The following is a 14,772-nucleotide window of genomic DNA, read 5'->3' on the forward strand; positions in this document are numbered from 1 at the left end:
ACAGGCTCTCGCCTCTTGTGTCAGGAAGCCCAGAAGATTTGGGCTTGGGCCACAGATCACCAACTCTTCCTGAAAGCGATCTACATTCAGGGAGAACAGAATTCCTTGGCGGACAAACTCAGCAGAATTCTTCAGCCTCACGAGTGGACTCTCGATCCTTTAACTCTACAGTCCATCTTCGCTCAGTGGGGCACTCCTCAGATAGACCTCTTTGCAGCTCCTCACAATCACCAGCTGCCCCTCTTCTGCTCCAGACTCTACTCTCCTCACCGTCTGGCAGCGGATGCATTTCTCCTGGATTGGTCCAATCTGTTCCTGTATGCTTTCCCTCCGCTACCTCTCATGTTGCGAACCTTGTTCAAGCTCAAGAGGGAACAGGCCACCATGATTCTCATCGCTCCACGATGGCCCAGGCAACATTGGTTCTCCCTTCTACTTCAACTCAGTTCCAGGGAGCCTATTCTTCTTCCATTGTTTCCTTCTCTGCTTACACAGCATCAGGAGACCCTTCTGCATCCCAACCTCCAGTCTCTGCACCTGACAGCTTGGTATCTCTCGGGCTAACTTCGAATGATACTCTATTATCTCAGCCGTTCGTTCTATTCTGGATGCCTCCAAGAAACCTGCAACTCTGCAATGTTACCATCAGAAGTGGACAAGATTTTCTTCCTGCTGTCTTCTTCATCATAATCCTACGTCTCTTGCAGTTGAGACTTTGTTAGATTACCTTCTTTCTTTGTCTGACTCTGGCCTCAAGTCTACTTCCATCAGAGTCCACCTCAGTGCTATTGCTGCTTTTCATGAGCCAGTTCATGGGAAACTCCTTTCAGCTCATCCCTTGGTTTCCCGATTCATGCGGGGTCTTTTCAATGTGAAACCACCTCTTAAAGCACCCCCTGTAGTCTGGGATCTCAATGTGGTTCTCTCCGCCTTAATGAAGCCTCTGTTGAACCTTTGGCTACGACTCCTTTCAAGTTTCTCACTTGGAAAGTGGTCTTCCTTATTGCTCTAACCTCTGCCAGGAGGGTCAGTGAGCTACATGCACTAGTTGCGGATCCACCTTTTACAGTCTTTCATCATGACAAGGTGGTTCTGCGTACACATCCAAAGTTTCTCCCTAAGGTTGTCTCGGAATTCCATCTCAACCAATCCATTGTTCTGCCTGTCTTCTTTCCGAAACCTCACTCTCATTCTGGAGAACAGGCTCTGCATACTTTGGACTGTAAGCGGGCTCTAGCTTACTATTTAGAGCGTACCAAGCCCCACAGATCATCTCCCCAACTTTTTCTGTCCTTTGATCCGAATAAATTGGGACGTCCTGTTTCTAAACGTACGTTGTCAAATTGGCTTGCAGCGTGCATCTCATTTTGTTATTCTCAGTCCGGACTGACACTGGAAGATTCTGTCACGGCCCATAGAGTTAGAGCTATGGCAGCATCTGTGGCTTTCCTCCGTTCCACTCCCCTTGAGGAAATCTGCAAAGCTGCTACTTGGTCCTCAGTTCATACTTTTACATCTCATTATTGTCTGGATGCATTCTCCAGACGGGATGGACACTTCGGCCAATCTGTTTTGCAAAATTTGTTTTCCTAATGGCCAACCTTCCCTCCATCCCTCTTTTTGTTAGCTTGGAGGTCACCCATCAGTCAAGAATATGCTGCCTGCTTGTCCTGGGATAAAGCACAGTTACTTACCGTAACAGGTGTTATCCAGGGACAGCAGGCAGATATTCTTGCGTCCCACCCACCTCCCCGTGTTGGCTTCTTAGCTGGCTTATCCTAACTGGGGACCGCGCGCCTCTGTTGGGCGGGAAGGCACTCACGCGTGCGCGGTGCGGCCTACTAGAACTTTCCAAGTTCTTAGAGTGCAATCACTCTAAAATTGTCCGTACCGGGGCTCCGTCGGTGCCGTCACCCATCAGTCAAGAATATCTGCCTGCTGTCCCTGGATAACACCTGTTACGGTAAGTAACTGTGCTTTTTGGTGCATAATACCAAGCCAGTAAAATAACTACACTTCCCCCTCTGTATTGGCAATTTCCGTATCTACGGATTCGATTATTCGCGGTTTTAAAACAAAAAATGCTTTTTAATTTTTCAGGCTATTTTAAACCCTGTAAACCCCCCTTAAGCCTTACCTGGTATTCTAGCGGGTTTTGGGGCAGGAGCAATCTTCCCACACTCCTACCCTGTGCAGATCGCTCACAAGAAATGGCTGCCTTGAGCTCCCGTCGTCTCTCGAGACTATGACGGGAGCTCAAGGCAGCCATTTCCTATGAGCGATCTGCACTGGGCAGGAGCATGGGAAGATCACTCTTGTCCCGAAAACCCGCTAGACCACCAGGTAAGGCTTAAGGGGTGGCTTACAGGGCTTAAAATAGCTGGAGGGAAGCGGGGGTTAGGAGCAGAACCAGCCCGAATATTATTCACGTTTTTTAAATATTCACGGGCCGGCTGTCCCCTAACCACCGCGAATACGTAGGGGGAAGTGTATTATCAAGCTAATTTTCAATTTTTAAACTATATGTTTAAATCTAGGAAACGTAGAGAAATTGTAACTTTTGATGAGGTGGCACATTAAAGCATTTTGCTTTGCACTCTTGCTGATGTTCTTCCTTTAAATGGCATGCATGCATCAGAGATGGAAAAGAATCCTGCTGATCCCATGAGTGTAGGACTACTATAGTGTCGTTAGTAAAGCTAATGGCTCCCTCTGTCTGTTAGAATAAATATTGAACAGCACCATAAAGCCTTGGGAAGTAGAGAATGTATTTTTAATTTGATTGTCATTAATAATCTTTATTTAAACTGCAAACATTTCTCTAAAGAATCTTTTTTTTTTTTTTTTTTTTGTGAGATTTCCTGTAATATAATTTTATAGATGAATAAGATCCTATGAGATATGCAGAACTACATCTGATCCAAAAGATAATACACATTAATAGGTTTGGGCATGAAAATGTCAGCAGCAAAATATTACTTAGATTACTTAGACCTTTTGCTGTGATTTCCTTTCTGCATTTTAGCAGATATATTTTACTACAACTTCTACAGCTGTTTTCTCCCATTATTTTCAAAGGTACGGCTTCAGAAAACCACCTTTCCTGGAGTTAAAAGCTCGTCCTAAACTTGGAGAGCGAGAAGTAACGCTAGTTCATGTGACCGACTGGATAGAGAGAAAACTGGAACAGGAATTTCTGGTAAAGGCTTTTTAAATAACCTTTGCAAAATTAAGTATGAATATAACTTTTCTTTCGTTTTGTTTGGGGTTTTTTTTCATATTAGACCAGCAATAATAGTTGCCATTGTTCATTCACAGCCTACATTCTTGTTTGTAGGGTTGCAATAACAGCTGCCAGTATCGTGGCTTCTCTTCAGGTGTTCTTTGCAAGGTGATCAGTGCTTTAAAGGATAAACCACACTTGAACTTTGCCAATACCATGCAATCCAGAATGCCATACTGCATAAGATGACGGAAAATGGCATTTTGACTGAAAGAAGTTCTTGTATCTGTTAATTCAGGGAGGCATAAGCAAAGAGATTATATTACAAGTCTTTAAATAGGCAAATTTAGAACACTTGTAAGACATTCCAGGTCATGTTGTACTTGGACATTACAATGTTTTTGAGCCCTTTATTCACTGAGCTCATTTCTGACTAAAAGCATTTTGTCATGGTCCAGTGAGGCATGCTTAAGGTGACCATACGTCCCGTTTTGAATGGGACCGTCCCATTTTCAGACCTCCTGTCCCGTTGTCCCCACACACAGCTTCAGGACGCAGAAATGTCACGTTTTCAGGAACAGCGTCCCGAAGCTGTGCTCGGGGACAACGGGACAGGCGATCACTTCCTATCCCTACCTGCTGCGCAAAAAAAAAAAGCCTCCCTCCTTCCTTTCCCCTGGTCCACTGCTCTCTTACCGCCCTGCTGCTGCTGCTAAAGCTGACAGGAAGTGTTCTTTCCGATGTCAATTCTGACGTCGGAAAGAAGACTTCGTGTCGGCTTTAGTAGTAGTGGACCGGGGGAAAGGAAGGAGGGAGGCTTGCCTTTTTTTATTTTTTTTTTTTTTTGCAGCAGGGAGGGAAGGAGGTAGGCAAGCAAGCAGACTGGCTTTGGCCAAGGAGGGAGGGAAAGAGGTGGACAGGCAGGCAGGCTGGCTTCGGGGGTGGGGGTGGGACAAAGTGTGGAAGGCAGTGAGAGGGACATAGGAAGGAGGCACTGGGGGCACTAAAGAGATAGGAAGGAGGCACTGGGGGCACTAAGGACATGGGAAGGAGGCACTGGGGGCACGGAGGACATGAAAAGGAAGGAGGGGGAGGGGAATAGACAGGGACAATTGTTGTGCCTGAGTGCAGAAAGAAAGAAAGGATACACAGACAGAAGGAAACGCAACCAGAGACTCATGAAATCACCAGACAGCAAAGATAGGAAAAATGATTTTATTTTCAATTTAGTGATCAAAATGTGTCAGTTTTGAGAATTTATATCTGCTGTCTATATTTTGCACTATATTTGTCTATTTTTCTATAGTTACTGAGGTGACATCATTGAAAACCCCCCAAATATAAATAATTAACATTTTCTCTGCGTATAGTGTGCTTTGTAGTGTTTTTAAAATTTTATGGTTGCCATTATGAATTAATAAGATATGTGTACATGAAAAATGAATGGAAGAAATTGGGGGCAGGGTTAAGGTGGGATTGGGAGCGGGACTGACAATTAATAGATGTCCCCTTTTGATGAAAAAAATAAATGGTCATGTTAGGATGCTCTTTATGATTTTTGCTGTGATCCACATGTCTATCTCACTGTGTGCTGTAGGATGTAAACCTATGGATTACAGTAAACATGAGTCTGACTGTGATGCAATTCTTCAGAAACTGTGAAACATGATAAATACACTTCTCCCTCCATATTCGCGGTTTCAGCAATCGCGGTTTCTAGCTTGCTGGCTCCTCCCCCCCAAATTACGTCAGCTTGCATAGAGAAATCGCTGATTCCAGGCTTTTACAGAGAAAATCTCTGACTCCCAGGACTTTCTTTATCGTGTTTTGCCTCTCCTTCAGGAACAGGCCAGGTCTCCCACCATGTTATTCGCGGCTTCACCATATTCACGATGGTTTTTAATAGAAAACAGCGAATAACATATGAAAAAGTTATAATCCCCTATCACAGCGAATATCTAATCTAATCTAATCTAAACCTTAGGTTTGTATACCGCATCATCTCTACATTCGTAAAGCTCGACACGGTTAACAAGAGTTAGGGTAGAAAGGAACTCCATTGGGGGCAAAAAGAGGAGAAAAGAATTAGAGGACTAAAATGACCAGAGAGGGAGGAGGAGTTACGTTTTTGAGAATAACCAGGTTTTCAGATGGAGGGAGAATATGGAGGGAGAAGTGTATTTAGAACTCTAGATCCTTTTAAATGTAAAGATCCATCCAAAGCAAGAAGGAACACTGCTGTGCGCACCAGTCTGTATTACCCAGTACTGTAGTCTGTTCTGTATTGAGAATAGAGGGAGTAGGGGATAATAAATATAGGTAATCCTTTTAGTAGATGTTCTATGGGAATATGGAAAAATATAGCAAAAAAACTCCTGTGAAAAGAAAAAAGTATTTATTTTTCTCCTATATTGTATGTACAAGATTTTATACCAGGTAGGGAGGGGGAATTTTTAAGAAGTGAGAGGCAAAATGTTTGAGGTGTTTTGGTCAACTTATTGAGGAAGGGGAGGTTACAGCATTTGTAGATCTTCAGGATCAATATCAACTGGAAGCGAGAGATTTTTTTTCCCCCTATTTACAGGTGAAAAATTATATTATGACATGTAAGGGGAGGGGAAAAGAAATTTTAAAGAAATCTGAATTTGAAAATGGATTAGGGATTCCAGTTGCTAAAGGATATATTTCTTGGTTATATAAAATTATACATGATGATAAGAATATGAAAACATCTTATATGAAAGCGTGGGAAAAAGATTGGGGGAAGGATTGGTCAACTGATGAGTGGGGGGCAATTGTATCACATCTTTTCCATATAGCCAGAGCAGCCACTTTGGTGGAAAATGCTATTAAACTTTTAGTACGATGGTATATTACTCCGGTTCTAATTAGTAAATGTACCAAGGAGAGAAATGATGCTTGTTGGAAAGGATGTGGGGAAAGAGTTACTTCTTTCATATGTGGTGGGAATGTGAAAAGGTCCAGAAATATTGAGAGTAAGTTAATCCAGATTCCTCTTGCTATGAGTGCTGAAAGGGCACTCTTGGGAATTTAAACTTATAGATTTGGCATTTATAGCTGCTCGATTAATATTGGCCCAGCAATGGCGTACTCCAGATATATGGCTCCTCTACATGCCCTTCAAAGGATCCCATCATGGAGGCTGCTGGCTAAACCTGAATGTGAAGACTTAGTATGTGAAAAATATAGACTGTCGGCCCTTCTATCAAATCAATGGGTGAAGTTTAAAGACATATGGGAGAAATATATTGAATTGGAAAAAGAGGATTTTTGAAAGATTTAAATTGTATATTATCCTAATGAAGAGAGAGCCCAGGCCTCCTGAGAGGGGAGGGAGTGGGATTCTTTTAATTGTTTGCATGACAAGACGTGTTATTTTACTGTTTATCAAGGTTATGAATCATGTTAAAATGTAATTTGTCTTGCAATGAGATCATTGTAATTTATATTCTTTTTGTTAAAATTATTAAAATAAAGAATTAAAAAAAGAGAATAGAGGGAGTAGGGAAAGTGGGTGGAGATATAAAGCTAATATATATATAATGTCTTGCTCTTGGCAGTGCAGTCTTGTTTTCTTGATCATAAACAGATTAACATTAAAAGATGAGGGGCAAGCTAACTTTGTACTCAGGATTACTTTCTAAATATTAAACCTGGGTGATGCTTTCAGAATATCATGAAAGGCAGAAGTTTTTTGTAGATAGGAAAAGGTTTGAATTACTGAGTACTTTAAATGGTTTTTTTTTTTTTTTGGTTTTTTTTACATTTGGAATTCCCAACCAACTTTCATTATAGGTTTCTGGTTAGGAAGGAAAGGAAGTTGCATGACTGAGATGGCTCGCATTGATGAAGTGCTGTAGTATGTCCCAATGCTGTTAAAACCTTCATTCCTATTTCCACAGTGCCAAGAACCTAATAAACAGTAAAAGTTTTAAAAGCCAAGTATATGTGTAGGTGGGAAGTTGGAATTGTTTAGGCCTTACTGTGAGATGCAGAGAACATATTCCTGTTTTAGAAAGTAATTTATTTGTATTTATACCAGCTCAGGAATTTACCACTGATGTTTATAACATTTTTGTATGTATGTTCCCTAGAAAATTTTTGTGATGCCAAACATGGATGATGTTTATATCCCTATAATGCACTCGGCCATGGATCCTCGCTCCTCTACATGCCCTTCAAAGGATACCATCATGGAGGCTGCTGGCTAAACCTGAATGTGAAGACTTAGTTTACAGTATTAAGACTTTTTTTTTCTTGTTTAACTGTGCTGTGGTTGATTCCTGGCTTGTCACCTTTTTTAAGATTACAGCTCTTTGCTCAGTTTGCCTGGTTTATGATTGTTGTTCCCTTCGACTGTGTGTGTGTGTGTGTGTTTTTTTTTTTTTTTAATATACTGTGTATTACATTCCATTTGTTTTTTAATTATGTATGACTGCTGAAAAGACTTTACAGTGGGACACTGGAGAATTTGTCCTATACTAGTTGGTATGCTAGATATGGAAGCTTGTGTTGTGGGTTTTTTGTTTGTTTTTACAGTATGGTTATGCGTACAATACATAGAACGGATGTCTGTGTGACTAAATGACAACCTCATGAAAAAAAGGCTCTTACTATAGGAGAAACTTATTCCTAAACTCTGATACAGAAGATACCTAGTTCAGTTTTTATTTTTGTCTTTTCTTATGTAGTCCATGACTTGCTCCCAGTAAGCCATCAAACATAGCACATTTGCAGGATCAAAAAACATGCAAGTAACTTTATGAACTGAGTGTGGAGTAGGTATTTTAAATTATTAGCTTGCAAAATATAAAATGACATTGTTGGAAGCAAGTAGCCATAAAACATATATGCTTTGAGAATGGGGGAGAGGGGCATAAACAGTGGAATGGAATTGGCCACTAGGGAGCTGGAGCAGAGGGGAGGCAGGCACAAAGCTTGATTTATTTGCCCCTCTTTCTCCTTCCATGTAAAAAATATATTCTGTGGACCCTGGTAAAAGGTTTGGGAATTGTGTGTCCTGAAGAAGTTTAGGAAAAGCCATGAGATCAAACCAGAGCAAGTCTTTGTATAGTGAGGGACATTCACCATGAACAGTTGACAAAAATAAAATGGTGGTCTCTTTATCAAAGTAGATAGGCTTAACAAGGACTTTTCCCTTCACTGTAATGCTCAGTAAAGAGAGCGCTCTGCACATGTAAAAATTATTTTAACACTGTGCTTACTGACCAGAAATATATTTAATTATCTTGCCTTGAATATGGAGAGCCTTGATAAACTGTGCATTTCTCATAGACGATTTCCAGTTAATGATCTAACCCAAATGCCAATACATACTTAACAAAAGCTTTACAAATTTGAGTAAGTTTTCTACATGAAATGTATGTTAAGCATTTGAAATAAAGTTGATCATAGACAGATTACATAGCTAAGAATATTTTCCCTTCTCTGTTTAAATAGCCATATTGTGCAAAAGAAGGTGACTTCTAATTAGTTTTGTTAAAATCAGTAACTGAACACTACCGTATCTGATGTGTTTCAACTGTCAAGTCGGTTCCAGTACTTAATGTTGCCAACCGTTTTTGTTTTGTTTTTTATTGGCTGTCAATATTAATTTAGTTTACAAATATAATATATTTTTGTTGAGAATTAACCTCTCAAATTTGTTGTATAATTTGTATTTAAAGTGCCACATGATGCAAAATGAATATAATTTGTGTATTGTGTCTGGCAAAACAAGTGAAAACTTATTTTTTCCTTTGAAGTGGCACTTTGTCTCTGCAAACATTTAATATATTTACAAATTATTTTAAGATGTTTATTTACTTTTAATTGCAGTATCAATATATGTTGAACTTGTATTTCACCATCAGAACTATTGTGCATAGGCTGATTTTCTAAATCTGAAGGCACTTGGCTTTTCATGAAGTCTGCATGTGTTGTACACAGGTCTCTATATGATTTCATTTGTGTGCAATAAGTTCAAAAACCAGATGCACTAACGTGTTTTCCAATATACAGATCTATTACACAGCCGCCATTGTGTGCTGCTTAATCATAATTAAAAATGTGGGAAATTACAATCCATTTGCCTTGTTTTATTAAATAAATTTAACACTTGTCTGACCCTGGGTACAGCATGGTTACTCCTAGAAATATTTTTGGATGAATGGTTAAAGAGGAGTTATATATTAGTTCTTTATGGGCAGATTCAGTTCAAAGCTGTTTTTCTGCCACTGATTTCATGAAAATATAAAATTGACTCTCTAAGGGCTCCTTTTACGAAGCTGTGCTTGCAATTCCCACCTGACAAATACAATGAAGCCCATAGGAATTGAATGGGCTTTGCTGCATTTGCCGTGGGGGAATCAGTAGCATGGCTTTGTAAAAGGAGCCCTAAGTGTTTTTCTATGAAAAAGAAATCTCATTTGTGTATGGATTTAATCTGTGGGAATCTGCCTTCAATTTTTAGGCTTCTTTAAGTGAACATTATTACAGTTTGTTCTTCTGTGAATGCTATCAACAGCAAACCAAGTCTTGAAAGGACTGGCTCTGGTATTAAAGTCAAGGTGCCTCCTAAGACTTGCATGGAATAATTATTTAAATATATTTTAAAGGGACCTGTGCTGCAAAGGAACTATAATTAAATGAAGCTCTGTGCACATTTGACATAATATGTTTTGAACCCTGTTTTATTCTTAGTTCATGATCTGTTCTAATTAATTCTCTAACAATTTATCACAGAGTTTACATTATAAAACACAGTCATCAAATATATTTAAAAAAATTTTAATTGTTTATGAAGTGCTCAGACCAACCACCTATGTGCTCAGTGGGTTCAAGCAATAATGGCACATGGACCATCACAGCACTTTAAAAAGTCCCATACCATCCAGAAACTGTAAATAAAGCCAAAGTACTTATCTTTGCCTTATCGGCAGTGTTATTCCATTTCTTGCTACCCCTTGTATGCTATTACAGCTTGTTAGATGCCCCCTGTGAAGTAATCCCCTGATCGATCTGGATTTTGTAACATGCTTCATCAGGTGGGGAAACTGAAAACACACAAAACAATAACAGTAAATATCTAAATGATACAATATTCAAGTGCCACTGAGATACCTCAAATTATCAAACCTTAAAACATTCAAAACATATATATGAAAAATAACAAAGAAGAATGTCAGCTTAATAATACCTCTGAGAGACTGCATAAACAGGGAATGACAACAGGCCAGACCCAGGCCAAGGAAGGGGCCTTTCCTCTCCTGAGCTGTATCTTGTAATGTACACTCTGTGATAAATTGTTAGAGAAGTATTTTCCTACACAGAGGGTTTTTGTAGCCTATTTCTCCCTATTTTAATACCACACTAGAATGAGTTGATTTCGTGAATGACAGGGCCACTGTTAAACATGCTGTAGCCTAAGGCAGAAATTTGGGAAGAGGCTGCAAACCTTGCTGTAGGCCATGGCTCCATCAGCTTTGCATAGGTGTGGGGGGCATAGGACAATTGCTCTGGTTGAAGCCTTTCCCCTCCCTGGTGACAGCCAAGAGTAGCTCATCACCAAGTACAGAAAGGCCTGTTGATGTGAGATTCAGCCTGAGACATGATCTGTGATGTGGGATATTTCAAGTTATACCACGTTTTGGGAGAATAGAAAGGATTTTGTATATCCAAAGAACATGGGTAAATAGGCTAAGATGAGAGACTGTGCAGATAAAATACATCCCTTCCTTTACAAATAGCTATAAACAGAGGTGCTTTTGGACTAGGAAAATAAGAACATAAGAATAGCCTTACTGGGTCAGACCAATGTCCAGTAGCCCGTTCTCACGGTGGCCAATCCAAGTCACTAGTACCTGGCCAAAACCCAAAGAGTAGCAACATTCCATGCTTTCGATCCAGGGCAAGCAGAGGTTTCCCAATGTTTTAATAATAGACTATGGACTTTTTCTCCAGGAATTTGTCCAAAGCTTTCTTAAAACCAGCTACGCTATCTGCTCTTTTTTTATTTTTTTTATTTAAATTTTTATAAATATACATTCATACAGTATGTATATAGGAAAGAGAGATTTAACATATTAATTAAAAAGAAGAAGAAAAAAAACTAAACAAATTCCATTACAATATCAATCATCTCTCAAATGAAAGTCCACATTATAGGAAAAGCAATTTACATTGGTAGGGCCTTATATTATACAGAAATTTGAAAAACTATAATAAATGCAGTGTTACTTCTTCGAATAAATGAAAACTAGACCTTATTCCACTGTGGGAGCCCTGGACAGGATTACTCCTTTAGCCTCAAGAAAAAATCGCAACTGCGGGGGATCAAAGAAAATATATGAATGTTGATCCAACAAGATCAAACATTTACAAGGATATCTAAGTTGAAACTTAGCCCCCAAAGATAGTACATATTGTCTCATTTCCAGGAACTCTTTCCTTCGGGATTGAGTTAATTTAGATACATCTGAAAACATAGAAATCTTAGGGTCCATAAAGGTCACCTCTTTAAGCCTAAAGAACAGCCTAAGACATGCCTCTTTATCTTGCTGAAAGACAAATGTCACCAAGAGTGTAGAATATGAAATGACTTCATCCTCTGAGGTTTCCAAGATTTTCGTAACATCCATAGGACTTAAATTAGTTGAAGCCTCAGTTTTAGAAGCCTTCTTTGAAGCTGGAAGGTGTAATGGAGGAAAACCATTCTCAGGGTATTTAAATAACTCTTTCAGAAATTTATAAAATAAGTCTTTAGGTGTCATTGCTAAAGTTTTAGGAAAGTTAAGTAATCTCAAGTTCAACATTTTAATATAATTTTCCAAGTTCTCTACTTTCCTTACTAATAGCAATTTGTCCTTCATTAAAATAATCTGTGTTGATTGACTCAGGAGACCTCTATCCAGTCTTCTAAGCCATATATAAAAAAAGGTGCATGGAGCTACTGATGAAAGACACTGTCATGTGATTTCAGTTAAAAGTTTTTTTCAGTCAGTTAAAAGTTTTAACTGAAATCACATGACAGTGTCTTTCATCAGTAGCTCCATGCACCTTTTTTTATATATGGCTTAGAAGGCTGGATAGAGGTCTCCTGAGTCAATGGTGCAGAGCGTACGTAGACTGTGCCTAGATCAGACAGGGCAGCAGAGAAACAAAGCTGGGATCAGGTCAAACAATCTGAAGGATCTCCCCTCCCTCATCAGCAGTCAGTCAAAAGCAGGGGCATAGGCAGCAGCTTAATTTTTTGTTGGAGGCACCCATTTATGTCTACTCTCTCCCACTTCCCAACCCCTTAAAATTTAACCTTTGCCGGTGGACATACCCAAGCCTTGCACTGGCCCAAGCGTGAAGAAGTTGCTAGCTGTCGATCCTTGCACACTCATGAACTGAACCTGTGCAAGGAGCATTCGTGTCAATGGCTGGAAAACATGCCACTGCTTTCCTTACACTAGGTGAGGTTCAGGCCATGAAGCTCTTTGGCTGGCAGGGTTCGGGCATCTCCACCAGTTAATTAGGGGACTACATTTTGAGAGGGAGACTAGGGGCTCATGTCTCCCTGTGGCTACACCACTGGTCAAAAGTAAAGTTTTCAGCCAGGCCTTGGTAATCTTAGTGGGCTCGGGATGAGGGCTCAGTTATGTGTTGTCCATTTGCTCTACCTATAGGGGATATAGTTGTTTTGGGGTTTTTTTTTTTTTTTTAAAGGAAAGGGGGGTCATATGTAGAAAGATTTGGGAATTTTCTTTTCTAGAAGTAGTACCAAGCGAGGTAAATGAATCTACAGATCACACAAAACTACTCAAAGTTGTTAACACATGTGGACTGTGAAAAACTGCAGGAAGACTGGGCATCCAAATAGTAGAGGAAATTTAATATGGACAATGCAAAGTGATGCAGCTTGGAAAGAATAATCCAAATCATGGGAATCTGATGTTAGGATCCAGCTTAGACAGAGTGAGCCTGTTCATTCATGTTAAGGGTAAGGAGCTTCAGTGCTACGAGCTAGAGATGCTACCTGCATTGGGATGTGAACCTGATAGCAATAGGAATTGTGTCTGACAAAGGGATAGAGAGTAAAACTTCAACAACCCTATCAAGACCACCACAGCAATAGCAAGCTGCCACCTCTTGCTGATCATCTCCCTCTATCTACTACTCTCAAGCAGACTAGCAGCTTCCCTGACCAAGCCCCTCCAAAGGACCCCCTTCGGTGATGTCGTAGAGCCCTCTTGAGATACCAAGCCTACCCTTTGTGAAATTCACACTGATTCTAATCAGTACCAACTCACTGTCTCCCTTATCAGTGGGGACCAGGCTTACAGCAAGACATGCAACAATGTCCTCAAACACTTGTTTAATTTTTCACTTGTTTTCTCTCGTATGAGAGTACTCGAGTGCGTCTGACTTACCCACTGTCCATGGCAAACTTGTATTCAGGAGTGCGAAGTTACTTTCCTGTAAGTGTCACACAAACTCAAACATCAGTTTCACGCAGGGAAGTTGGGTAATTTTTCATATGGTATATTTACCCAGGTAAGTGACTTAGAATTTGCTTTCCTCGTTTATCACTATACCTGTATAGGGGGGGGGGGGGAAGGGTCGAGTAGGCATTTTTACAGCATTGTTGGAGGGTTAGTAGTTGAGTGAGTAATTTTGATGGTTATCAAAATCTCAGGGTAAGAGGCCTAGTGGCCTGAAAATTGAGAGGGTGGGGCACCTGACTGCTCATCTTTCTTATCGAGACCCCTGTTCTCGCAAATTCATCATGTGCTACTCATCTCCAAGCAATAAAGAATAAGTGTGTCGAGACCTGCTAGCTTTTTTTTAAGCTTTCTTTTGGATTTGTTTGAAAAATCCAAGCTTGCAAAAACAAATAGTTAGAAAAAGGTGGAGGTGTTAATCCAAGGATGAAAGGCCCAAAGCTGATGCATTATCTTTAGTGTCATAGTATAGCTCTGTTGTTTTATTTAATAGTTTATGGTGTTTGGTTCAAGCCTCTGTTCTGTACCCACGCTGTAAATCAAGACAGATGGCCTATAGCTCTTAAACGAGAGACACAAACTCCTCTGTCATGAGACACTTGGTTCATGTCAGCATACAGTGTTACATTGTTATATACCGTATACTTGAATATAAATTGAGGTAACCTTCCCCCCCCTCAAAAAAAAGGAGGAAAAAAGGTTGACTCTAATATAAACTGGGGTGGAGGTGTTTAATATTCAAGTGCAGTACCTTGCCTTGCCCTGCCAGGCCTCCACCCTATTCCCCCTCCCTTCCTGCTCTGCATACAGCCCCCTCACTACCTCCCTCCCCAGGGTTGCTCCTATCACAATTCACTGCTGGACCACTAGGGAAACTAAAGATACATGTGGGAGGCGGGAGAGAGATAATAATTAGAATCGGCTGGGACAGGAGGCGGAAGGCAGTGGCGTACCAAGGGGGGGGGGGGCAGTCCACCCCGGGTGCAAGCCATGAGGTGGGTGTTCCTGGCCTTGGAGTCATGGTCCGGGAACTTCCTTTCT

At 40.4% G+C, this 14,772-nt stretch overlaps 1 protein-coding gene across 3 annotated transcripts in view; it reads left to right on the forward strand.

Annotated features, from left to right (window-relative positions):
* Positions 1 to 9,370, forward strand: part of TEX2 (testis expressed 2) — a 107,844-nt gene extending 98,474 nt beyond the window's left edge. For all 3 annotated transcript variants that reach the window (XM_033962113.1, XM_033962111.1, XM_033962112.1), the window contains exons 11-12: positions 3,079 to 3,199; positions 7,339 to 9,370. In XM_033962113.1, the coding sequence (XP_033818004.1) occupies positions 3,079 to 3,199; positions 7,339 to 7,455 (238 nt within the window). In that variant the 3' untranslated portion in view covers positions 7,456 to 9,370. The remainder of the gene's footprint in view (positions 1 to 3,078; positions 3,200 to 7,338) is intronic.
* Positions 9,371 to 14,772: the final 5,402 nt, after the last annotated feature.

The sequence above is a fragment of the Geotrypetes seraphini genome, chromosome 10, assembly GCF_902459505.1.
Source record: "Geotrypetes seraphini chromosome 10, aGeoSer1.1, whole genome shotgun sequence".
NCBI classification, from domain to species: Eukaryota; Metazoa; Chordata; class Amphibia; order Gymnophiona; family Dermophiidae; genus Geotrypetes; species Geotrypetes seraphini.